Below are 27457 nucleotides of genomic sequence, written 5' to 3' on the forward strand. Positions count from 1 at the left end.
CGAGCGAAACGAGTGTAAATATTATAAATCGGCAATATTGGTCATTCCGACCGTGTTGTGTTCTGTCATTTGGCTTTGGCCAATCAGTTTACGGTATGTCCTCAATTTAGAATACACGTCCCTCAATTTAATGGCCAATGACATTGGGACAAATGACCGCGACCCTCTTGATTGGTACGCAACCGAATATCCGCTCGAGGGATTTCTCGTGCTCAAGCTAAATGCAAAACCGTAAAACGCAGTGCTGCTATGTTTTTTTTTTTTTTCCAGCAAAAATCTGGCAGTATCAGTTCCAAAGAATAGACGATACATTAAACAGATGAGCCTCATTCCATCGCAGATCAAGATTTCTGCGATAATGAAGTTCTAGTTCTGTTCAGGAATATTTGTAGAGTTGCAGAACCAAACGTTTTCGCCAAATTCTTCTTCCTCATTCTCCTACTACGCAATTGCAAATTGTTTTTTTTATATTTGAGGCTGTATGGTTCTGTAATGTCACATTACATTTTTACATTATCAAGCATAGCGTCTGGAGCTTGTCATGAACTCCGGATGGGGTCGACTTTCTGGTCGTTCTTTACAGCTAGAAAAAAAAATGCGGTTTATCTATTTATCGGGGATTGAAAAAAAGGCAAATTCACAACTGAGAGTGGTTGCTCTGGGCCGATTTGCACCCCTCCCTCCCTCCGGCTCCGAACTCAACTCAATCTGACTTATCAGTAAATCGTTTTCTGCAGTTACTCTAACTTCACTTTCTTTCTCCCTCATTTTACCATTAGTTATCAAAAAATGTAAAACTCTTTTTCTTTCGCAAGTATATAATTATGCCGGATGTGAAATAAATCCTGCTGATGGATCTTGATCAGCCATTTCTCCAAGGCATTTAATGATAAAGAAGGTTAAAAGGTTAATAATGGTAATAGGACTGAGCAGAGTACAATTCAGGGGGTAAATGGACGAGTAATTTCAAACTAGACCAAGCGCCAAGCGCTCACATGTAGCTCTCAAACAATACGAGAAGATGATGATGATAAAATTTCTATAGCTTAATCTGCTCCGCTTTTCTTTTTTTATTTTAATAGCTCTGGAAAAATATAATTGATGCAACTACAACTGGCAGGCGCTTGTGTACAGCTGTCCGATTACAACGTGTCCAATCATAAACTGGCCTATTAATGCTAATAATAACCAATCAGATTCGAGAATTTTGTAATATTTATGAATTCAGTGTTCGAAATTAAGAGAAAATCCAGGTTGTCCTAGCAACAAAACTCGTGAATTTTTGGTTGCCCTGATAAATTCTTAGTTGCCAATTAGGAAACCCCCTACGATTAAAAATAACGTTGTGTTGAGATGCAATCACATGACGATCGAGATTGACTATCCCACAGTTCTTAGTAAAATTATGTGCCTGCATGTGGTTTATTCAAAATGTTGTCTTCGATGTCCAGCATGCACGTACAGGTTTTGCATTTTCCTATCTTACAATTTTTTTGTAAAATCTACAGATTTTCAAAACACGGAAAATGTTCAGCTGCAGCAAATCAATTTATTTACAAGCCATATCAATTATTTAATCATATTTGGTTGCTTTGGCGTAAGAGACTGAGGCTTTCAATGTGCATTCACCTAAATAATTAAGAGCGCAAATCTCTCGGCTACCGGTTACTCAACTTGTTAGTATTATTTGTAGTGAACAATCCAAGAGGTTCTGGTCGATAACAATGTTAATCACAAAAAATGCAATTTGTCATTGGTTTTAACTTTTAAAAAACTCCTATTTTCCACTAATTCACTTGCCAAGTGGTTATCGGATAGTTCAATAAGTCAATCACATTCAAAGTCCACCAATCACGTATCCTTCGCTCAAACACCATAGAAAAAGTGTACAGACTTCTAAACTGGGGTTTTCTTTCTTTCTTTCTTTCCTTTTTTCTTTCAGAAAGACATTAAACAATTTATGCCTCCTTTGTTAGTCTTATTTTCCCTTTCTTTCACAACTTCGATCTTCTTGTTTTCTCGGAAATTGTATTTTTTATGATTAATTGGTAAGAGGACTTCAAGTTGTGTCGTCCAAATCAGTTACTTTGTAATCATACTCCTGATTAACAAATCGGACTCCAGCTGCGCGGTCGTACGATTTTGTTATTATCACTCGTATTATTGCAGACCGCATTGGACTCACTCAGTCCTATTACCATTACTAATCGTAAGTTCCAGTCCCCAAAATGGGCGGTCGTCCAGTACGTCGTCCATGACGACAGTAAAGTCTACTGGGAGACCAATTTTTAGTAAAATAAAGCTTGGTTGCCCGAGGTAAAAACAACGGACACCTGGCCAAAAATAGAAAATGAATTAATCATGAGCAACACCTGACTTGATGTCCGATAGTACTGTGAAGTTAACAATTGAAGTTAATAATAACAATTATACTAATTGTCTCAGGAATATCATCCTGATTTTTAATTCTGGCTCGCTTTTAAACTTTACATTAGAAGATCAATCTTGAAAAACAAAAATAAGCAAAGGAAACTTTCACCAAAACGTTGAAAACATGAAACAAAAGTTTACGCTAATCCTGGATTAAGTTAATCGGCTTTCGAAAAACCGGGCCCTGTATTTGAAGTCCGGTTCCGCAATCCTGGTTTTGTTCCTTGGAAACTGTTTAAATCTGCTGTGGCGAAGACAAGAAGACAACATCTGTACTCCATTTCTCTCAACGCTCAAAAATCTAAAATCCCGTAATTGCATGTTCTATAGTCCAGTCCAAAGTTTTAATCTTACACTTCCATAGTCTTGATTTCAGTATTGTAGTGACTTGGTTCCAAACGTTCCACAATGACTTGAAATCTCGTTAAGAAAAAGGCTTAAATCCAGTAGTCCAGTCCGGTTTCAAATCGCCAAAACTCTCTCTATCATCGAGTCAAAACTCAACAAAATCTCCAAGTAGTAAATAGTTCTCAGAAACTACAAAAGTTCGTCATGATTCTACACTCGAGCTGAACGAAAAACTATCAAAAACGAAACCAAAAAACCCTAGTGATCGCTTCTCGAGAGAACAGACAAACAGCCGCAACTGTTCTGTGGCTGCCTCTTGCGGCCCTGAAAAAAGTACAGTACGTAGCACAATGGTACTTGACCGTAGCCCTTGCCCGAGAAACTAATCTCTTCCAAAAGGCCGAGAGGCGATCAGGATACGAGATATTTAGGTAAAAAAAAAATGTAGGGATAGGGGATTTTTGGCTGTAAAGGGGCGGAGGGAATTGAGGAGATACGGGAAAGTAGGAACGTCTTGCGTAGGTGTGGTAGGGCTGTAACTTGACAGTGTTTTTTTTCCATAACTGTCAACTGAACTGCGTTTGTTTTTCAGGAGATTCAAGTTGTCCTTTCGTAATATGTAGCCCTAATACTACACGATATTGTTTCGGTATCGTAAATCATTACAGTGCCATGGTAGATGTCTTTGCTAAATGCCCCTGAGAATAGAAGTCCCCGTGACGGCGATAGCTAATTCATTTTTTATTTTGTTTGGCCGTTGAAAGCTATTCTCTTGTTTTCTTTCAACTTCAAAACGACTGAACAAACTGGTCCCCAAGAAATATTGGAGTATTCGTTCTATGCAAAATACTTCTAATAAGTATTCGTTCTATGTAAAATAATGTTTACAGTGGAACGCACAAGAACGAAGCAAGATCTAGAAATCATGAACGTAGAAAATTTTTCTTCCCTTGAACCTTGATGTTCTCAAAGAAAGAGCATCTGTCCACTTTATCGAATAGTTTAATACCGTGTCAATCATGGCGGGCGGAAAGATTCCAATCTAAATGTTTGCTTTCATCAAAGTAACGAAATTGCGTCACGGTGGCGGAGAGGTCTAACGCGCTCTCAGTTTACCGTTAAGGTTGGGAAAAGTATGGGTGATCTAATCGCGGCAGGGAGGTTTGGAAATACTGAAGGGTATGCAATATCCGTGGGATATTCACATTTGTGACTACCAACAAACAAAAAAGGCACTCGACTGGTTTTAAGAGGTGGTATGAGCAACACCCGACTCGATGTCCGATAGTACTGTGAAGTTAATAATAATAATAATAATAATAATAATAATAATAATAATAATGATAATAATAATAAGAACAACACTAATTGTTTCATGTGTGTTTGTTCCTGTGTGTGGCGTGCGGATGCAATTTTTAGAGCTCCAGAATAAGGCCTACTCTTGGACCTTAAGTCGCCGTAGCTTAAGGCGACTTAAAGCAGCTTAACAAGGCGACTTAAAAAAACATTGCCCAAAAAATCAGGGGACTAAAGGCGATTTAAGGCGACTTAAGGCAACCTTTCACAACTTAGGGTTCGTTTTTGCTGGAAATTCCGAAAACGGATTTCTGATCTCCGATCAATTCTTCGTCGTCAGAAAAGCGCAAAATCAGAAAAAAAATTACTATTATTATTATTATTATTATTATTATTATTATCATTATCATTATCATTATCATTATCGTTATCGTTATCGTTATCGTTATCGTTATCGTTATCGTTATCGTTATCGTTATCGTTATCGTTATCGTTATCGTTATCGTTATCGTTATCGTTATCGTTATCGTTATCGTTATCGTTATCGTTATCGTTATTATTTGTTATTACTATTATTATTATTTTATTATTATTATTATGATTATTATTATTATTACACTCAGTGCTATTACCGTTATAAATTACTACGTAACAGGTCGGTCTGGTATGTTGGGATCAAGTGTGACAATGGCTGACCAGCGTACTCCATCGGGTAAATATGGCAACGAGATTGTCTCTGTATCTGGAATAGCTTACTCTTGAAAAGTTTTAAGTTACATAGCATCTTTTTTTGTCAATAGCTGATCAACTGTGTGGGCCGTCCATTGCGAAATATCACAAGAGTCAGCACATAACAGAGCTAAAAGACTCGTAAAAGCACATTGTATTCCTCTAGATACGTCCCTAAAACGACGGTCACCTTGGTGAAAACTTTCATTAACGATTAACGTAACATTCGACATTGCATATCCGTATAAACTTACCGTTATATTCTACTCGAAATCCGATTAAAATCCTAAAGCATGTGACAAATCCAACAAAGCATATGGCAATCCTAAAGCATGTACAGTGTGATAGGTCCATAGCCGCTGACCGATGTACTACGTATTCAGAAAAGGAAATATCGCTAGCCAGGAAAAATCGAGTATGGAAAGCGTCTGGGAAAGCGCTATATATATACGTGCGCAGTCCTACTCGGCCAAAAGGAACACAGGTAACCGTCCAGATTAGTGTTGCAATTTTCAGAGAAACCTTTAAGGGGGTGGTAGGTTATCGATATTCGAAATGATCTGTAAATTTAAAATAATATGCATTTGTCTTTTTTTTTATATTATTGCATGTTTGAATTTAGTTTTGTAATTGACGCTGAAAAGCCCCTGTGGGGAAGTGGTCAATAAAGCATGCATGCATGTATGGCAGTTGAGGTGTTTTTCCAATTAATATGTGCTGCACATTGTGATGTCTTCATATTATGCTACATGTAATTTGGTGGGTAAATGAAAGTGAAAGATGCAAGGAAACAAACAGCATTTATTTGAAACTTCCATCAACGTTTATTTCATGCGCTATCAATTAAAAAGCAATCTACATAATTATGGAAAATGCCTTGAAAATGTGATAGTAAAACAGGAACAGGAATTCAATGACTAGAAGGCAACATTTCGTCGTCATCTTTCGTTGTCATCTTTTTGATCCATGTGGCTCATTTCACGGTACTTTGAAATACCATAAAATAGGAACAAAACTCGCTTATTATATTCGGATCGCTGATTATTATTATCTGTGAATATGTGTCGTAAAAATAATCGAAAATGGTTTGAAAATGTTGATACTGAGACTACTCTTTTGCTGTCTGAGGTTGCGCCTAGCAGTTTGTAGCCGAGTCTGTCGCCCCTGTTTCTCATTTCGTTGTGTCTGACAAATCGTCACCCCTATTTTAGTTTGCCTGAAAAATCGACTTCTGATCCAGGCAATACGATTTTCTATTAGATACTGTAATCTTTGATTTTCAAAGTAAAAGGAATTGCTGTAAATATTCGAAAATTACTCACCCTCAATCGCTATGCTAACTTTTGATATCGATGCTCCGTGTGACTTTCTGCCTCGTGACTCAAGTTACCCAGAACACCTCGCCAACTCGGTGAGCTATTTTGCTACATGTACCAGAGATTGCTTTCCCCTATACAATATTTACCAATTTATACATTAATTTACATATTTCCCTTTTTACGCGGGTAATGAAAACTGAATGAAAACGAAGGCGGATAGGAATACCCCTCATTTTGACTTAACTCGAAGTACTCAAACTTTTAGTGGAAAAAAAAAAACAATATTTGAGGGGCAGGGAGTATAAAAGGAACTTTATTTATTTAAGTCTTCTCGCGCTGAAGCACAAATTGGGGACACTGTAAACTGGAATCGGTTCTTCATCCATCATATGCATAGTGGCGTTAGGCCTCACTTGATGTCTTTTACATATATGTACACACGCCACTTAGGACAACACTCATTTATACCTGAAATCGACAAATTAACACAACATTAATCAAATCAAATGTTGGTTTTTAAGGAGAGGGAAAAACCGGAGAAAAACCTCTTGGTGCAGAGTAGAGAACTGACAAACTGAACTTGACCCACATATGAGGCCGAGTCTACGAATCGAACCCAGGACACATTGGTGGGAGGCGAGTGCTCTCATCACTGTGCCATTCAATCCCAATTCATGTTATTATTATTGGTATCACCATTTCAAAGAAAATGTTTGGCTGATAGTAGTTTTTCACTTTGCTCAAAATGCCTCATATTCTGTTCAAATTAATCTATTAAAATAATTAATAGAAACAATCACCTCTGTGTGCTCTGATTGTGTGGGATTGAGAATTGTTACTAATAAATAACTTTGTCAAAGGGACATCGCAATGTTGAACAAAACAGAAAATCAATCAGAACGTTATTGTGTTACTTTTAGATTAATCTTTGGATAATAGTGCTTTCAATAATTGTACTAGAGGAAAGCTTCGGAGGTACCCTTGAGATCAACTGGCATCCCAGGCAAAGTGCATGTATTATCATCTAAGCTGCCTCGTCTTACAAAAACCGGGATAAGCTCTGGTCTAACCCTAAACTCATAGCGTCTTAACAATAAAATTATTGAGACTTACGTACGGCACTTTCCATGACATAGTGATCACTTTCACAATGCAAGAAAAATCCAAGATAGGAAAATTCTCCTAAATTTCTCTAACATTGTAGTGTCTCTAATATTTCAGGCCAAAGTGTTCCACAACTTTGGCTCTGCAACAGTCGAGATAATTCAAATGTTGAACTTTGAAACTTTGATGTACTGTTCAAAAAGCAAGCAGCAGTGTTTTAAAAACACAAGGCGTAGCCTAATGTCTTTTGACATCACTCCCTCGGGAGTACATGCAAAGGTTCAATTTGTGAGAGGAAGATATTAGCATACATGTACATGTATATAAAAAAAGACAGGCCTTATTACTATTCTTTGTATAAAGGGTTCTAATGAGGAGTGTCTCATCGGGTTTAAAGCTCATGAGGCAAATGATGTTTAATGGTGTCTTGATGGACTGTTAGCTGTTTTAACAATGTCCAATAATAGAGCAGTGTTTCATCTCTCTGTTATGCAACATATACAGTGTATCTAGTAAGCGACATACCTTGAAACCAGCCTATGAAGTACTTTAAATTGAATTCCGTGCTTGTCATCCTTTTACTCTAGAGTAATCAAATGGAGAAAGTGAATCAACCCACCTGTCTTATCACATTAAAAACTGAGGTCTGTGTATCTTCTGAAGGTTGCGGAAATATCTGATTGACCTCACGGTAATTAGAAAAAGCAACAGCCTTAGGTTAAACCACATGCATTGATTCCTTTGGTATTTTGGGTCCCTATGAAATAACTGGGGTCTCCAGCCTGGGTAATGCGTTTTTCCAGAAACGCTACAGTTTTGACAATCAGGTCAAGTGTGATGTTTGGTTTTCAAAAGTCACGTCACGTGCGGTAAATTCATCAATAGAGGTTTTTCACGGCAGTCATGTTGCGTGGCAGGAACAATAGATTCTTTTCCCTATGGGAACAAATGTTCTTTCTAATGCAAAACACATGCAATATGGCTGCCATGCAAAACTTCTACTGGAAATGTGGACATCTAACAATTTTCCAAGGAAAGTTCATCGGAGTTACTGGAAGTGAAAAAAGATCCCGAAAAAGTATGTCACACGTGTACCTTCACTTATACTCATAGGCACAAGCTCATCAAGGGAAGTCCTCCATCTCCCTTACTTCGTCTAGGAGTCAACCATTTCTTGAGTAAATTAATTTGTATAACCCCTTCCTTAGGAGATTCACTGGCACGCTCACTGGTGTAGAAGCCTATCTCCCTTGCGAGATTCAGCACGCCCACTGTCGTAAAAACCAAGCTATCTAAGCTTCAGGGGAGATATGATACTTTTCGAAAAAAAACCTCTTCCTAAAAATACATTTACTCGGGAAAAGGTTGACTCAAGGAATTAGTGGAGATAGAGGATCCCCTTGATGAACTCCTGTAACAGGACAGTGATACTGCAAAAGTACTTTGTACCAGATGGGCTTAATAACTCAGTGGTAAGAGCTGATGATCATAGACTCAAGTCCCGTTCAAGCCTGGATTTTCTCAGCCTTGTTCACCACTGCTAGAGTTATTGTCCTTTGTTCTAGCAAAGGGTACCAAAAATGAAAATGGTACTGTTTGTTAGTTGTTTGAGCAGATTGACGTTTTGGCAGCTATTCCACCCACCCACCAATGCACTCACAATGGACAGCCACAACACAAAGAACTCCATCCCCTACAGACTTTGCATAATGTCCCAAACCCTTTCCCCGTGTTTTTCACAGTGTCGGGAAGTGTATTAGTATTGTAGATTGACTTTCTTTTTTCTGTATGCTTAATTCAGGAATCGGGAAAATCGGATGGAAAAGATGTCCAATTTTCCTGCTCAATGGAACAGCTACAGGTGAATTGCTTTTTGTTTAGGGACCGTGTTATTGTTCCACATGTTTTTGAATGCAAAAAAGAGGTAGGCCGCATTCAAACGAATTCAACTCTTCCGTACTTTGTAAAGAACCAACAAGCTGCCTCCTTTCAGTTGGGGTTTTTAACTCTGCGTGGATTGTTTTGCTTTCCTTCCTGATTATAAAGTGAAATACCTTTAAACGAGTTTGATGGCAAAGTACATTTCAACTATAAACAAAGCAAAGACATCAACACTCACTATTGGACAAAAAGGGTTGAGAATATTAAAAGCAGGGGTTATTTTGCGCACTACGTCCTCAATATCGCACATTATTTGCCATCCCCCTCCCCCCTACAACCAATGTTGATAATCCCCGGTTCGACATGCTTTGTTTCGTCCAAGCAACATTGATCAGTGGGGGTGGGGGCAAAAAGAGAGCTTCTTTTTCATGCTTGTAATCGGAGTTTAGTCCAAAAACAGAGTTTTCTCAACAATTTTGTCCAATTTTGTCCAATTATGTCCCAAACCCTGACCCCGTGTTTTTCATAGTGTAGTGAAGTGTATTAGTATTGTAGATTGACTTTCTTTTTTCTGTATGCTTAATTCAGGAATCGGGAAAATCGCATGGAAAAGATGTCCAATTTTCCTGCTCCATGGAACAGCTACGGGTGAATTGCGTGTTGTTTAGGGACCGTGTTACTGTTCCACATGTTTTTGAATGCAAAAAAGAGGTAGGCCGCATTCAACCAAATTCAACTCTTCCGTACTTTGTAAAGAACCAACAGGTTGCCTCCTTTCAGTTGGGGTTTTTAACTCTGCGTCGATTGTTTTGTCTTCCCTCCTGATTATAAAGTGAAACACCTTTAAACGAGTTTGATGGCAAAGTACATTTCAACTATAAGCAAAGCAAAGACATCAACACTGATATTGACATTGATACTGAAAATTGACATTGACACTGCCACCAACATTGATATTGAAACTGACACTGACATGGACACTGATTCGGACACAATAACTGATATCAACGTCGACGTCGGCATTGACATACACTGATATTGACACTGACATCAGCATTGACACTGCTGCTGACACTGACACTGTAATGTAGACACTGACTGACAGTAACCGACATCAACGTCAACGTTGACATTAACACTTTTGCTGACAGGGAAATTGAACCCACCCTTTTTTTTTTTTTTTTTTTTTTTTGCATTTTACACCACTCAGGCATTGTGCGCTATCCGCAACAAGAACTATCGTAGTCTAGTGACCGTCAGTAACGTTAAGCATTCCTTCGAGGCCATTAACGTTAACTTCTATGATTTTTGTCTATTTAGGATTTGGTTGGCAAACTGAAAGATGCATGTAAAAGTATCGAGAAAGCAGCTGTGATTTAAATATTATTCTACCAAGACTCTCTCTGACTTCATCAACCACCTATATTTTTATAAATAAAGTGATGTCGTTTATTTGTTTGTTTCTTTGTCGAATGATGCTTTGCTCTTTCTCTGACAGCATTAGCTAAACAGACTGAAGGCGTTTTCGTCACCAGAGCCTCGCATCTTATGTCTGCGCCTGACCCAAGGCTCTGGGAAACTCTAACTAGGAGTTCTTATAGCCAGAAATTGGCTATTTAAACCTTACGGCGCCAGCTCACTCCTTGTACTAACATGAATGCACCAATCAGCCACGCTTCAGGGGTTTCAGGGTTCCCCAGAGCTCTTCTCTCCCTCAGTCATGGGCAAAAGAGAAGAGCTCTGGGGTCGAGATTGAGACTGATGGGTGAGATGACCTTTTTTATACATTAATAAGCCAGGAACGACGGGCCATTTCCGAGTTCATGACTGCCTCCTCTTCAAAAAGGGTCTAAGTGCGAAGTTTCTCTTTTTGAAATAAGTTTTCATTCTTATGTAAATTAGAACTAATTCCCGTCACAAAAACTTCGCCCTTAGACTCCGTTTGAAGAGGATGCCCATGGAGACTCAACAATAGGACACTGGTCGACTCCGAGCGTTTACACTACCAACCATTACATACCACAGAGGCCAGACCTCAACACCGGGAAGTCACTTTGCAAATCGTGTGTGGGTTCTTTTACGTCCTACAGGGTTTAGTATGAATATTGAAGGATTCCTACGGTTTTTATCGTCCTTATCCGCGAAGACCAGAGAGTCCAACCATTTTCAGATGTCATTTTACTATAAAGCTGTTCTCCATCGTTATTTAAACACCCTGAGGGTTGGTCGGGCTTGAGTCTTTGTTCCGGCGACCTACCGCACTGCTGCACAGTAGTCCGATGCTGAGCCAACTGAGGGGGAGGGGGGAGAGGAGGCGGGGGAAACCATCCTCTGGTATCATTTTCTCGCTGACCCCAAACCTTTTTGGATTGGGACTCTCGAGCTGCATTAACAACAAGGGCCTATTGTTTGCATAAGAATGTCATTCACTTCTCTTCAAGGATTAGTTTTGTACAAAATTGTCTCGCAAGCCGTCATGTGAAAAGCTTTGCTGTTAAATCATGGATTCAAATTGAAAGGACCTGATTCATGATTCACAAAGAGAAATATAGAACCAAAATATAAAGCTATATAAGGAGAACCATTTTGTTCAACAAAAGGTACAACGCAACTCAAAACATCGATTGCCTGTGTCATGATGAATACACCTGCATTGTCTTTAATACTTAGCAACGATTATTTGTTGATATCAAATGGCAAGAGCCCAGTTCAGAGATGTTGGATGGTGCGAGGACAGTGAGAAATAAGGCTATACCGAACAAGAAATAATGTACACAGTCAAGCTTTCTTAATCCCTGTTTAGATAAGTTCCTTCTCGTCCCATTCAATTCCAACTCTTCCCACAGTTACCAAGTTTTTGGCTATTTGTTTACCACATGAATAATAATTGACAATATGACCTTCATAGGTTTCGCTTCTATGACCAACGGGCGGTTAATATTTCGGCTTTTTAAACCTTGAAACGCGACCACAAGACCTTCAAGAGATCAACAGCTTGTTTCTCATCAGGCATGAAAAAGCTTTAGCAGTAACACCTGTGAAACTCAAAGTTAAACGAGTAACTAAAATGGTGTTGAGCATGCGTCTTATACGTTCATGTTATTTTCGGCGACTGCAAAGTTGGCGCGTTAGTGAGATCATTCGCCTCCATCCAATTTGGCTCGGGTTTGATTCCCGGACTCGCCTTCACATGTGGACGGAGATTAATGGGCCTCTTTTCTATTCCGTGAGGTTTTTCTCCGGGTACTTTGCTATTTGTTTGTTTTTTTTCTTTTTCTTGCGCATGAAAAACCAACAATTGACTTGACCTTCTCTTAATTTCCCGTGATATGGTTTGGGTTACAGCCTTCTCAATTAGTACAGCACTTATGGTCAGCTAAGTGAGATTGATGATGATGATGATGATGATGATGATGATGATGATGCTAACAAGACGTCGGCTTTTGAGGACAGCAGTGACATATCACAGAGAGTCTTGCATAGCCAATAAAGTTACGTCTTACCCAAACAGTTACAGGTTACCTCGATGGCATTTCCTAACACAAAAAAGATGGATACAATTATCGAAGAATGGTTGCGACACGCAAATATTCATTTTAAAAAGAACTTCTGTTTGACTAGCTTTTCCCTTTTCTAATGCTCTCTGTTTTGCAGCTTGTGCAGTAGTGTTTGGAATTTATTTGGAGTGCGAGACTGACGTACGCACCAAACGGGAAACGCCCAAGGGAATGAGAAAGAACTCTCTCCTCCTCCCTCCCCCCCCCCCCCCCCCACCCCCTTAATTTTTTCGTGAGTGCCTTGAACTCGTCTTGAATATAACCACGCTTGTTGTGGAGAGAAATGTACTCCGAAATTTTATCGACAAACAAGTTTTGATAGAATACATTGAATATCTTTATTTAAGAATGAAAAGCGGTTATTTATCTTGACAGCAAGATAAACAACCTCTGGCAATATAGGGGAAAAATAGACAGTACATACACACATTCTTTATTGTCACTTAGCTCCCAGCTGGGGCTTTTGAGGCACAATAAACAAACAACTACAATATTTACAAAGCAATTACGACAAAAGTACTATAAAGCCGTTCCAAAATTCTGTTACCATATATGGTAAATAAAAAATGATGTTAAAAATGCATATTGTAAAGAAGAAGAAGAATGCGAGAGAATGCTAAATTAAGTCTACAAAGCAAAGAAGGAATTACGTCCCATACGTTGCAAGGAATCAAGTAAATTCCATAAACTTTTAAGGTTTTGTCATAAAATGTTAAAACAGTATTGTGACGTGCTATGTAAAATAGCATACTCACCCGTCGCTTAAGCCGTCAAATTCAAGGAATATGGTTGTTTTTGTACTCTATGAGCTGAATTCACCTATTTCTTTTAAAATTTCACAAATTAGGTCAAAGCGGCGCCTCTTATTTCCACAAAACGTAACAGTTTCATGCACAGCTTTTTCTTCCCAGACGGGCATGGTAACAGATTTGCTTTATGCTTACACATTTATCACCACTTCCTACAACAAAGCTATTTATATGTGTTTTTTTTTTTAATTAATCGTCAAAACACAGAGTTGCATACATGTATACAATACTCCTTACACACTCGAAAAAAGCAATACCCTGTTAACGACTACAGTACTTACATTGCTTATGATACGGATTTCTTGAGTTACTAACGATACAGTACTCTATTTGCTACAATAGATCTAGCGAACATATATTTTCCAAAAATCTCCGGCAGATACTCCCTTGTTGAAGTCATCACATTCCCATCTGTTGTGCGGCGGGTAAAGTAACCAGTGAGATTTAGAGAACCACCAAACAATTTGTTGATACAATCTGTTTTCGTCGTTGCCATCTCCCCATTTTCCCTCATACCACGATTGGCAGGCGGCCGCTAATTTCGAGTTGTCATTTTCCATTCGCACGAACGATCCACACGAAGAAGGCCTTACATCCGTCTGGCCAGTAAAGTAGCGCACTACAGATTCGCCGGAGCTGTTAGTAACTGTACCCACGTGAAATATGCGCCCCCCTTTTTTACCGCAATAGAATCTTATTTGTCTGAAAGACAAGTGTGCGAACAACTCCTTCGACGCGGTCTTCGAAAGGACCATCTCATCGCTTGCTATTCCGCGGTAGGAAGTCTTCACCGGAAGCGCGGTTGGGGGAGTTGAGCTCTTCATTACAATGTTTGAGATAAGCAGCCATCCCCCTAAAACGAGAATCACATCAAAAGGTTAGCGTAGAGGTAGGTTAAAGTGGAATTTGGATTCTTGTTTTTTCCTAAAGTGATCCAAAAAATGGCAAACGTTTTGGACAGGATTCTAAGCTGAAAATGCTTTGAGAATTTGTTGGTCTGCTAATCAAAATTCGTCAGATGATTTTTCGCAATAATCGGAGACCCCGCCAGTCAAACGAACGCACTCACACAAAACGAAGGGATGAGTAAAATCCTTGGAAATATATTCCAACTTTTCACGGAACAGTTGTTTCCAACCTGTGAAGTTCCCATTGATTGAGGAAACATGATAAACCTCCCAATGTAAAATCTCCGATACAGACTCAGTTGTGATCGATTTCCATTTCTCCCTCGACTCATTGTATCCTCCCCGATGAAAAAGAAAGCTGGACGCATAGGCAACAGAACGAGGGGGTTATTTTAATTCAGAGTTTTGTGTGTGGCTACCGGTCGAGAGAAATTCCCTTAGACACAAAATAACATCTTCCCTGAATGAAAGTTGGGAAGGTTATCACAGTTAGTTGAGCATCGATATGCAAATCACATTTAGCAGTTTGAACGAGATTAGCACCCAAGACCACGCGGTTGCTCTACCATCCTTTGGGAGAGGGCAAGTACAAAACACAGGTCATAAGTCACAGGTCTCTGTTTTACCAATACAGAAACAACCCTAACCGTTTACCAATGCTAACAATAGGCATACAAACTCTTGAATGTTTAGGATTCTTTCGGTATTGGTAAAACAATGGACTGTGAGTTGTGACCTGTGTTTCAACCCATCCTCTACCTCTGAAATGACTATTATCGACAATTCCTTAGTTTCTCTATATTCACTATCAACGTCAATTTAGGACGCTTAGCGCTTGATACGGATTATGAGAAATGAATATCTATTTTTCATATCCGAACCCCAATGCCTAAACTCGATGGACGCGAACCTGGGAATGTTCGATTATTAACCCTTTCACTTAACCACTAGACTACCGCATCGCTAACTGCCAGAAATTTTTTTTTTTTAATATGTCAATATATTTTTTCTCCCGAATGCCGCTGTAAACGTGTATTATCACCGGCTAAGAAACAAGTTTAAAAAGGAGAAAATGTCGGTTACCAATCCTTAAGAGAAAGATAACCATTTAAAAATCAAGTACTAGACTTAACCACCATTCAGCAATGATTTTATGTATACTAATCAGATTTAATAAATGATCGGTGTAATTGTCAGACAGTTGAACTTTAGTTGTTAAGTGGATAAAAAACATTTCCTTCAGATTGGGTGCTCTGGGTTCAATTCCCGTGCAGAGATGCAACTTTTCCAGGACAGAGTAATCTAAATTGACGGTAACAGTCAATCCAGGCAAAATTACGAATTGTGGATAATCGTCATTTTAGAGGTAGAGGATATGTTGTGTGTTTTGTACTTGCCCTCTCCCAAAGGTTGGTAGAGAAAATTCGTGGTCCTGGGTTCTAATTTTGTTCAAACTGCTAAATATGAGTTGCACATCGATTTGATAACCTTCCCAACTTTCACTCAGGGAAGATGTAATTTTGAGATGTAATTTCTCGCGACCGGTAGCCACATATAAACATCTGAATTAAAATCACCGACACGTTATGCTGCCTATGCGTCCAGCTTTCTTTTTCATCGGAAAGGATACGATCAGTCGATCAACGTACGAGGTGAACGAAATGATTTTTTTTCGAATATATTCCGCAGTTCAAAGAAATCTTCCCTACAGCTTATTAAGCTAAACGTGGTGTATTGCAGTCTCGCCTCTCAATAGTCCTGAAAGACCTTTTGTGACCACCTTGTTGCGATACATTTGGGATAGTTTTAATTGATCGAAGGAAATTTACCTGCCCTTGCATGACTCTTGCATAAGAAAAGTCAAAAATAAAACGAGAAAAATCTTATAGCTGTATTTATCAGAATGACTACAAAAGCCACATCCTTAGAAGTTTGGTCAGTGTGTGAGCGCGGCTCTTGATTTCCATAGCCACTTTGACAATGTTATCATCAATAAGAGGATAGACGCATAAATAACTGAAGTTAGTTTGTTAAATAGCCACACCTTTATCAATTATCAGGAAAATAAGCGAACAACGAGACCAGTACGCAAAAGTATCTCTTTGTAAGCTATCCTTGCTGCTTCTTTTATTGTTTTGTGTTGTCTGGTTATGAAAATGTTTAGACGGATGTCTGGGGTTACTCAACTGGATACGATCCGAAATGAAATAATCAGCCGTTGAAATACACTGAAGGTTACAGAGGTATCGAAGAAGATTCAAGAGCAAAGACTGTCATTGTTGAGCTTTGTCACGAGAAAAGACGACAGTTGTGTGATGCGATATGTGGAAATGGAGTGGAAGGGGAGACAGGAAGAGGAAGGCCAAAACGGAGTTGGATGGAGAACATCAGGAAAGATATAAGGATAAGGGACTTCAAGGTAACGAGTGGAGAATCCAAAGTGAGTGGACGCCCGCCCACAAATGCCGACCCCACACAGAAGAAGGAGGAGTGTGTGTGAAAGAAGAAGAAGAAGAAGAAGAAGAAGAAGAAGAAGAAGAAGAAGAAGAAGAAGAAGAAGAAGAAGAAGAAGAAGTAGAAGAAGACGACGACGACGACGAAGAAGACGAAGACGAAGACGAAGAAGAAGAAGAAGAAGAAGAAGAAGAAGAAGAAGAAGATTTGCGATCTCTGTCTCAGTAGAAAACACTTTTTCTTACCTCCGTTCGTTGTCATGTCGCAGTACACTTTCAATGGGTTGCCAGTCTTCTTAGGGTCGATCCAGTACTTTCCGTCTCCAAATGAATCTCCAGAATCCAGGATGTCTTTGCAGGATTGGGCAGGCAGATGAGAGTACAGTCCTCGTGTCGCTTTGTCATAGAACAAAACATCATTACTAGTTAATTTTGTGGTAGAATATAACTAACTTTATTGAAAACTTGATAGAACAAAAGAAATCCAGTAAAAAACAAGAAATAAAACAATCTGGCGAGAGTGGATCCACTACAATATGTGGCTTCATCTTGCGCGTGACGGAAATAATTCGCTTTCCGGCAAATCGAAAGTTAAATCTTAAAGACTCCAGAAAGGCGGCGTTAACTATTACTGAGGACGTTTGGGGCATGAAATGCTTTCCCTTTATCCATTAATTTAAGCATGCTCCTATTGTTTCAGCGGTTTGAAATTTTACTTCATGCTCATTACAAGACCAAGCTAAGTTCTCATCGGCCGACAAAGATACACCGGTAGCGCGCTTTTACAGTGCACGCTCTTTTTGCCTTTTATAAACGTTTTGTCGTCCGAACTTTAGAAGGTGCTTTTTCTTATAATTTTAGAAATTCAGTGGTTTTCACCCACGTGACAAGTCGGTCATGCTGGATGACAACAGAACGTTTTCACTCACGTGACTAGCAGACAGAGTTCAAATCCCAGAGGATTAGTTTAGAATACCAACATGGCTGACGTGACGTCATGTGACAACGCTCTGTACAATACAATTTCTTTTCGCAGAATTTGCATAATAATTAACAATAGCCCTTATTCACGATAGCCGCCATGTTGGTTTTCAAACTGTCATGCAAATTAGCCATGTGTTATGCTGGGGGCAAACATTGAAATAAAGGCAAATTGCGGAAAATCGTTTCGTCGAAATATTGAATTAACATTGCTAAAAGTACATTTTAGAATTTACAATTAATTACCTTTTATACTAATTTTCGATCTTTTGATTGCCTCCGACATGTTGTCTTTCTACTTCGTTATCTGCTAATTTTTTAATGAACATGAAACAAATCATCTGTGTGGCTACGATGTTCGTTATAACCTCTCGAACTTGTGTTGTTTGCCCCCTCAGAAGTGTGTAGCTAATTTGCATGATAACAGCAAATCCAACATGGCGGCTATCGTGAATAAGGTCTATTATTCCACGAGCGTGCGTTGGATATGAGATAACAATCTTATCCAACAAGCAGGATAGGAATAATTGTTTTGTTAAAACGCCCACAAATTATGCATAGATCTCCCCTACTTTATTTTTTATTTTGAATTCCTTCAGGAATCATTCGGGAAAGTTCGCTAGATCATCGATGATTCGTCGATTTTTGAAGTGAAGTCACCGGCTTTTCAGTATAAGCACATGATGATAATTGCGAGATTATCAAACCTCCGGACATCCCACCCCAAGCAGAATGCGCGAGTTAACCTCGAGTAAACCTCTTTCATTGTCCCAGGTAGCACTAATGAAAAGCCAACGCCGTAGACAGTACTCCGAGGCAAACCGAGGCTCTTGCCTCATTCATTTTCTCGTGAATTTTTTAAAATAATGCGTGATTCCAGTGTTGTCTTTAAAATGCACTTATCATAAACACCTGAAATACCTACGAAGAAAACTTAACCATGAACATTGTCTCAGTCATATTTTTTTTTCTGGCTACGGCCCTGTAAGCTTCTATCAGGGATCCTTTGCTTCCATCTTTTTTGCCTCATTAGAGTAAAACCAAACCATAGTAATAACTTTGGCCAATCAAAAAGGACGGAGGCAATCCTGTAAACCAATCAAAACTCGAAGTAATTACACGTAGCCGACACAAAGCGCCGGAAAATGTGCACGCGCGAGTCACGATTAGTTTTGGTTTCACTTCTGATTCTAATAACCCGCTGGTTATCCGAACTAAAAGACTTAAAATTATAGTGAATCCTTAAACAAAACCTCCGTAATCCGTAAGTTTTTATGCCGCGGCTGTGGATGGAGTCACTTCTTGAGCCAACAGGTTAAACAGTTATCATATTAACAGTCACAGCAACCTCAGCTCAAGCTTTTGACTTTCATGAGAATTTTCACGAATCAACTATGTTCTCACATTAGTTACTTTTTTCCTAAAAAGCGACTCACGTTGGCAACGCTTTCCTTTGTAGCCAGTATGGCAATGAGTGCTATCCTTATACTTCCTTCCCTTTTCATGAGAATGAGTGCTATCCTTATACTTCCTTCCCTTTTCATGAGAAATATCGACGCATTTCACCTGAAAGCATACAAAAATTTATGTTTTTTGAAGGTCCTCGGTTAGTATTTGCGCGTTTTTGAGTAAAAATTCAAAGGTGCAATCGGCAATTTAAACATTCAATTTAGCTGTTCCAACCTTCCATTCAAGAATTCAAAAATTCAATTCGGTAATATTAAGCAATTCAATTCAATTAGGCCAAAGGCCGTTAGCTTTAATCAATGTTTAGGATTCTTTCTCTATTGGTAAAACAATGGCCTGTGACTTGTGACGACAGCTGAATACTTGAACTGCCGAATTGAATGTTTGAATTGTCGAATTGAAAGTTTGAGTTGTCGAGTTGAAAGTTTGAATGGTGTGTTTGATTTTTGATACTGAAAAAACGCACCTTATTTACATCCTCGAGCCGCACCCTGTGTGGTTCAGTTGTTATCAATCCCGCCACTCAACTCTGCGACCCGGGTTCAACCCTTGCCTACGTGGAGTTTCGGTCAATCTCAATCTGATCCCGCAGGTTTTTGTCTGGATTCTCCGGTTTTCCTCCCTCATCAAAATCAGTTCTCAGTCAATTACATCCGCCTATGACAGGATACCTTGATCCTTCCCTTTCGTTCAATTAAATGAATAAACTTTCCGTTATTATTTCAACTGACCTTAATTGAGCCATAGTAGTTGGACCCTTTCATCGCTTTAAAATCACTGGGTTCCATTTGCCGTGTTATGTTGCTCAGTTCACAGACGCGTTTGTTCGATTTACCAGTAGCGGGATGGACGTTGAATGAGTCGCACGGCTTGGTATCGATGCATTTCACCTGACATTCAAACTCGTCACCAACAAAATCTGAACTTATGTTATGACCAACCAAAGCGTGATCTAAGGAAATAAGGAAAGACTTAGTCTCTTAAGTATGCTGTCTGTTATGAGTTCTCGACTCGTTTTTTTCCTTGTAATTTTCCTCATTGCTTGGGATACTTTAAGGCTATTACCATATAACTTGATACTTGACATTGAATTTATTTTTAACTTTGCATGATTGTTCCCTTCATTCCAGCCAATCGAAGTAAGCAACATAAAGTTGATCCCTTACCCTACGATTAGAGGCCCTTTGGTGTTCCTAGATATGTCGGAAAGAGGGAGGGACTTCAGCCAACCGCTTCGAATTTCTTTGCTGAGAATGCTTTAAACCTTCAAATGTCGGGATACTTTAAAACAACACTGACAAACACATAACAACCAAAGATTCGAATCATTTCCTTGGAAACCAAGAGAGTTCATACTTTTAAAGTTCCCTTTTCTTTTTTTACCAAAAAATTTATAGGTTTCTGGCAGACTAGTTTGTGTAACTGAAAAACAGAGGAAATATTCATTGGAATTTAGACAGTTAAGCCCCGTCTACACCAGCAATTTTTATGTGACAATTTTATGTGGCAGATATATTTGATCGTGTGGATAGCACAACAATTAATTGTTGGCAAGTCGCAGTTACGGGAGTCAGCAATGCCTTTGGACAGCAGAGATAAAGCTGAAGCAAGGCGAGGTTGCCTGTTTTTTCTCTAATGGCGCTAACCAAGAGACACGAATTTGCTACCTTTTATGTGAGGAGTCGTCTACACGAGCAATTTTTCGTATTTTTGCTACCTTTTATGTGACGAGTCGTCTACACGAGCAATTTTTCGTATGTGACAACTTTTATTTATAACATGAAAGCTAAAGCAATTTTTATGTGACAATTTTTGAGTGACAACTTTTATTTACTAGTGTAGACGAGGAAATTTCGCCAATTTTATGTGACGACTGTATTTGCTGAAAAGCTGGAGCGTTTAGTTAGCTTTTACGTGACAAGTAAAAGTTGTCAAATAGGAAAAATTGCTTGTGTAGACGACTCGTGATATAAAATTTGGCAAGTTCGAGCGTCCTTAGTCTAAATGCCATTGGAGAACGACCGATGATGCGTATAGCGATTGATCATGTGCCAAAATAAAACAAACAGGTTTGACAAGTCGAAACTGGACTCACTCATTCATTTCCGGTTGGATGAGTAAGTCGAAGGAAGTCGAAGCGGTTGGCAGAGGTCCCTAGCTCTTCCCGACTTATCTAGGAAGATAAGTAAAGTAAAAGGCCATTTCCGAGTTCATGTTTGCCTCCTCTTCAGAGCGAGTCTAACTGCGAAGTTTTTGTGATGGCAATTAGTTCTACTTTACATATGAATGAAAATTAATTTTCATGAGAAAAACTTCGCACTTAGACTCCCTTTGAAGAGGAGGCTAACATGAACTAGGAAATGGCCTATTGCAGGTATTTTCTAACGCCTTGCCGGAATATCTCATCAACGAGCTCGTTCGCATTGAGAAAAAGGCGATCTCAATCATTATGCCCTTCACGAGCTATAATAATAATAATAATAATAATAATAATAATAATAATAATAATAATAATAATAATAATAATAATAATAATAATAATAATAATAATAATAATAATCACGGGAGAGAAAGAAACCAGATATTTGCTGCAGAAGAGCCAAAAGTGGATCCTATGACAGACTGTGGAAACTGTAAAACGATTATATCGTAATTATAAATATATTGTACGAAAGGACAACGGAAAAAGAACTTGATATATTGTTAGAACGTTACACGAAAGAAAAGGCTATAAGAAAGCTGACACTTCTAACATTAAATTAACCTACGGTGATACTCCGCAAAGTTATAAGATGTAACTCATCGAACAACTTAATATAAAAATGTCCATAATAATAAGGAGAAATTTATATAGCGTCTTCAACCAATGTCCAAAGGCGCTTTACAACAATAAAAATCAAAATTAAAAACAATAAACGCTAAAGAAATGCTAGTAAAAACTACATCAAAGAAAAAAAAAACCTGTCAATAATAACTATACTAGTATTGAACAATTAAGTCTTAAGCTTAGATTTAAACACATTCACGTCAGTGCTCAACTTAATAATCTAGTGGCAAATTATCAAGAGCCCATCAGTAGGAGCTTACCTCCCCCATACAAGCCCTATGAGTCAACCTTTGCCCGTATATTTCTATTTTTAGAACGCCACGAGTTGTTCGGCACTGCACACGCTGTTTAAAATAGCCAATCAGAATAAATTCATTGTCTAACGAAGACAGAAATAGCAAAAACAATGTACGCAAATTGTGCGAATTGATGTAAATTAATGTAAAGGTCAGAGGCTCCTGATGAAGGGTTGGTTCTAAAAATAGAAAGATACGCGCAAAGGTTGACTCAAGGATATAGTGCAAATGGAGGCTCCTACTCATGGGCTCCTGAAAATATTCCATAATTTAGGAGCTACAACGGAAAAAGCTCTACCACAATAACTCTTGAGACTGTACCCAGGGACATTTAAAAGGTAATTATCAGATGATCGAAACCTGCGAGCAGGAATGTAACGCTCAAGCATATCACAGATATACAGGGGAGCTAAAGTGTTGAGTGCTTTATAAGTGAGGAGCAATTATATCTTGTAAACTATACGCTTCTCAATTGGTAGCCAATGAAGCTGACGTAACACTGACGTAACTGGGTCGTATTTACGACCACCAACAACCAACCGAGAAGCACAATTCTGAACCATCTGCAACCTCTTAATTGGGTAGCAAGGGGGGCCAACAAGTAGCGAATTACAGTGGTCCAACTTACAAGTAAAAAACACGTGCTGAGTAGTCTTAATATTCGCTTGCGACAAATATCTCTTATTTCTAGCAATATTCCTAATATGAAAAAAGCAGATTTACAAATAGCAGCGACGTGAGACGTAAGTGTCATGTTGTCATTAAAGACGTTTCCCAAATTTCTCGCGGATGAAGTAGATACTACATGCTCATCGACAACAAGTAAATTAAAGATCAAGCTGTGGGTGAGGGCGGTGTCGCGCTCCAATGATTAGCACCTCCATTTTACTATTATTAAGCTTAAGCTTATTAGATAGCATCCACTTATTTATATCCCTAATGCAGGAAACAGCAGAAAGTTTGTCAACCGTCGAAGATGACTCAAATCAAAAGTGAAAGATAAATTTGCGTGTCGTCTGCATAGAAGTGAAAACACACCCCGTGAAATGTCCCCAAACGGTTACGTGTACAGTATATACAAAACAAATCCTAAGACTGAGCCTTGAGGTACACCACAAAAAAGATCTCGAGTAGTGGACTTTCCTTCCCGAACCATCAAAAACTGCTTTCTATTAGTGAGGTAAGATTTAAAACAGGAAAGTGCTATGCCACCTTCTTCAATAAACACTGAATAAAGGGATCAACAGCGCTTCCTTGTGAACATTCGCGACAGTTCCTGTCTCCAAAGAAAGGTTGATCATTTCAGTTGTCACGGGTAGAAGGTCAGGAAGGCAGAATTTTATTTAATTTCAAATTGATTCTGATTTAATTGGGGGGGGGGGGGGTGAGACTCCCATATTATAAGGGGAGGGATGCTCCAAAAACCTGGGCCACGCCCAGATTGGTCTCCTTAAGGGTTTAATTTAAAATTTCCGACGAGCATCCCTCCCCTTTTTACATGGGAGTCCCCCCACCTCCCGGGCACCAATGGTGGATCATATTGAATCATTATGTGACAAACGTTTCCGTAGTATCGCATCCGATAAAGACCATAGGCTGAACAGCTTACTTCCGCCAATAGGCCAAGGTCGGAACGCTCTTATACTTGCAATGGCCCATTTGTTTTGTTTGATCACACATTATTCACTCCGAGATAGCGAACCAAACAGATTGCTTGAAACACTAAGATCACACTTACTATGCGTGATCCAAGCAAAACAAAATGGCCGGCGTAAACTCGCCAGTATTTCTGAATCGGAAATATTGAGAATACAAGATGATGCTGTGCTACAGAATACAAAGAGGGCCACAAAATTTGGCATGAAAGTTTTCTAAGGTAAGAGAAGAGTTCATACTTTTGCCAACCAGTGTTCGACTTCGTTTTTCCAAATAATTATTGCTGAAAATAAAACAATCTTCACGCTAATAATTTGCTTCACTCGGAGTAATTCTCTCTAGTAGGGCTGGTCGTCCAGCAAAACGAATTTTTTACTGAAATCGACGAATTAAAAAAATATGTCTTAGAAAGTTCCGCATGGCTGCAAGGAAACAAGACTGGTCATTTTACAACAAACCAATGCCGATCTTGTAACCCCTTCATTTTTCCTGATTTTGCAACTCTACTCGTTTATATCTTTGCTTCCGGACGTTGAATTTTGTCATTTTTTGCATGTTAGCTTAGATTAATTAGTTTGTCTTTCAAATTTAAAAAAAATACTGAAGGTGAAAAAAATTAGAGACATTTTAAAAAAAACTTACTTTTCTGAAAAACTGACCTACATATTTTGTTAAATTTTAAATATTTTAGAGATTATTTCTAACATTATCTGGTAACGCTGAAGGGAAGAATCACCGTCCCCTTTTTCAAAAAACACCATATGTCTTGATTTTAAGGCTCAAAGAAATGCCTTATCGTTGCCATGGTAAAGTTATTTTGTACCAAAATGTGATGAGAGAAATCTATGATGGGTACTTAATACCCTAGCCAAATTGTGTCTCCATATGATTACCGTAACTGCATCGGTTAGTAATTAAACTGCTGGACAGCTTGAAACTTCGTACTCAACTTAACGATCATGTACCACAGAAAACAAGACTTAGAAATACAAAGTTACAAGCAAGATACTTAAAGCTTCAGAAACGCCAAAATACCACGACGAAAATAAACTACTTACAAGATCTGTACGGCCACTCCGGGTACAACAACTGACTAACAAAAGGAAATACAATACCTCTTATACGAAAGACGAATGCCGAATGAAGTGACTAAATGCACAAAGGGAATTACATATCATTAGGCAACAGAGAGGGTCTCAATGGGGGGGGTCTCTTTGACGGTTGACGGTTAAAAATAAGTCGTTTTGACGGTTGACGGTTAAATTTTAGGTCATTTGACGGTTGACGGTTAATTTTTCGGAATGACGTTTATCACACGAATTTAAAGCACAAATTTGACTGTAAGTTTTAATAAAACGATATGTTTTTTTCTCATATTTGAATACTGGATTTAATCCTATAATTTGTTCACTAAAAATAAGGTTATTGGTCTTCAACTATGGCAACTATGTGTATTATTAGCGTAATTACATCACCTCCCTTACCGCTGGACGTATTACGACACCGGAAGTGTTAATCGACGGAAGTCAGTTCTGTCGCTAGCCGGTTTTATTTGAGACTACAAATAAAAATATGTATTTCTGTGATATATTAAAACGATCAATTATTAACAGCATGACTTGACCCCATTTAATTTAAGGAGGCTCGAATGGGTTTTCAGCTGAGCGCGCGCGCGTAAGCCACACACGCAATTCGTAAGCTGCTTGCGTCAGCTCATGATTCAAATGGGTCACCAGAAATAAACAAATACCGCTAATTTCGCTTACCTTTCTCCAATTCCTATATACATGGAATATAAATAGACATCTCCTATTCACGAAAACTACGAAAATTCTACTGAAACGGTTTAATAGTCACTTAAATCCGTTTGTGTTGACCTGTAGCTCCACGCGCGCGCGGACTCGAATGAGCGGGTGACGCATGCGTAAATGCTGATCTTGTAACCCCCTAATTTTTCCTGATTTTGCAACTTTACTCGTTTATATCTCTGCTTCTGGACGGTAATTTTTTTTCATTTTTTGCATGTTAGCTTAGATTAATTTAAACCGTTTGTCTTTCAAATTTAAAAAAATTCTGTAGGTGAAACAAAAAATTAGAGACAAAATTCAAAAAAACTTATTACTGGGTTGCCTATGGCAAACCAGTCGAGGTCTTCGTTTAGTTTGTTTGTTTTCTTTTTTTTCTTTTTTTTCTTTTTTTTAGTTTTTTTTTTTTTTTCCGTGTCGGTAAATGTCTTGCCTGTCACTCCCCTGGTAAGTGGTGTCTTTGTGCATAGAGCCTTCTATGCGTATGTTCTTAGGATCGAGAGGGTAGTAGAACTGCGTAGATTTCTCTGGTGGACACAGTAGAATCATTAACTTAGCCTGCAATGGCGTCGAAAGTCATGTAACGCGAATGGAGTTTTAGTGGATCCTTAAACAAAATATACCCTTATGGAGCTCAATAATGGAAAGTCAGTTGGATAAACTAGGCAGGAAGCTCAAAAGCGACGAGTACTGGACTTCGACAACAATCTATCGCCCGTCGAGACGAAATCAAAGTGAGCTCTATTTACCTGAAGTACATGGTAATTTGACACGATTGAGTTTCTTGTCTTCACGCACGCAATGAAATAGGAAGAGGTTTTCGCCTCTAAGAGCAAATATGTTGTTAGTTTCAATAATTTTTTCGCTGGAAAAGGATTCTGTGGTATTTTCTGCCTTTGTGAATTATAATATCATGTTGTGTATTGAATTTTCGAGCTTAAGGTTGAAATGTGATATGGGAGAAGTTTTTAGTATTGCTCTGTAAGCAGGAAGGGTTCACAGGCCTGTTGGAAGCGTGCTTGAGTTTCAACAAAATGAGCCCCAAAATCAGTGAAAACTTGTGACGCAGATGAATAATAAAGTAGCTGCTATTTCCAAAATGATGGAATTACCTGGTGATAAATAACGTCGTACGCGTCTTGGAGAGTAAATTTGACTTTGCATAAATAAGAGTTGGGCGATTGTGATCTTTGTTTTGACTTCGCTCATTTCATTGTCAAACTTTATAACACTTGACTGAAAAAGAAACTTACAAAAACCCGGTATCTTGCCATCATTTGACACAGATGCTTCACTGTTTGGCAAGTAAACATGCCGCGGTAACTTAATCACGGCGCCCGCTGAATTCCGGCCATGTCACTTTCGATTTTGCAATTTACTTGAACGTAGCAAAAATCTCCCAAAATGTTTGTCGCTGATCGTAACTTTTTATATTCTATATTCACGGTTCAAAATTAATGTTGTTTTCATGTCGTAAATATTTTATTCTCGATCGACCGTTCGGGAAACTTCCTTCTGCTCTTTCTGAAAACTGTGTATCAATAGTTATTTGCTTTTTCATCAATATTTGTTTTGCATAAAGCAAGCTAAC

The 27457-nt window shown here is 38.7% G+C and overlaps 2 protein-coding genes and 1 long non-coding RNA gene across 3 annotated transcripts in view; 2 read left to right on the forward strand and 1 right to left on the reverse strand.

Moving 5' to 3' along the window:
* Positions 1–27457, forward strand: part of LOC138044349 (fibrinogen alpha chain-like) — a 217976-nt gene that overhangs the window by 80361 nt on the left and 110158 nt on the right. The gene's annotated exons all lie outside the window — the stretch shown is intronic.
* On the forward strand, positions 7812–10609 carry LOC138050592 (uncharacterized). The gene is made up of 3 exons (XR_011132653.1): positions 7812–7870; positions 9696–9755; positions 10428–10609. It is a non-coding gene; the product is annotated as an uncharacterized lncRNA (long non-coding RNA).
* The window catches only part of LOC138042729 (uncharacterized), a 23319-nt gene continuing 9499 nt past the window's right edge, over positions 13638–27457 (reverse strand). The window contains exons 2-5 of the mRNA XM_068889082.1: positions 20014–20234; positions 19252–19381; positions 17081–17230; positions 13638–14326 (exon numbers count right to left, since the gene is read on the reverse strand). Of these exons, the coding sequence (XP_068745183.1) occupies positions 13818–14326; positions 17081–17230; positions 19252–19381; positions 20014–20234 (1010 nt within the window). The 3' untranslated portion in view covers positions 13638–13817. The remainder of the gene's footprint in view (positions 14327–17080; positions 17231–19251; positions 19382–20013; positions 20235–27457) is intronic.

The sequence above is a fragment of the Montipora capricornis genome, chromosome 1 (assembly GCF_036669925.1).
Source record: "Montipora capricornis isolate CH-2021 chromosome 1, ASM3666992v2, whole genome shotgun sequence".
NCBI lineage: Eukaryota > Metazoa > Cnidaria > Anthozoa > Scleractinia > Acroporidae > Montipora > Montipora capricornis.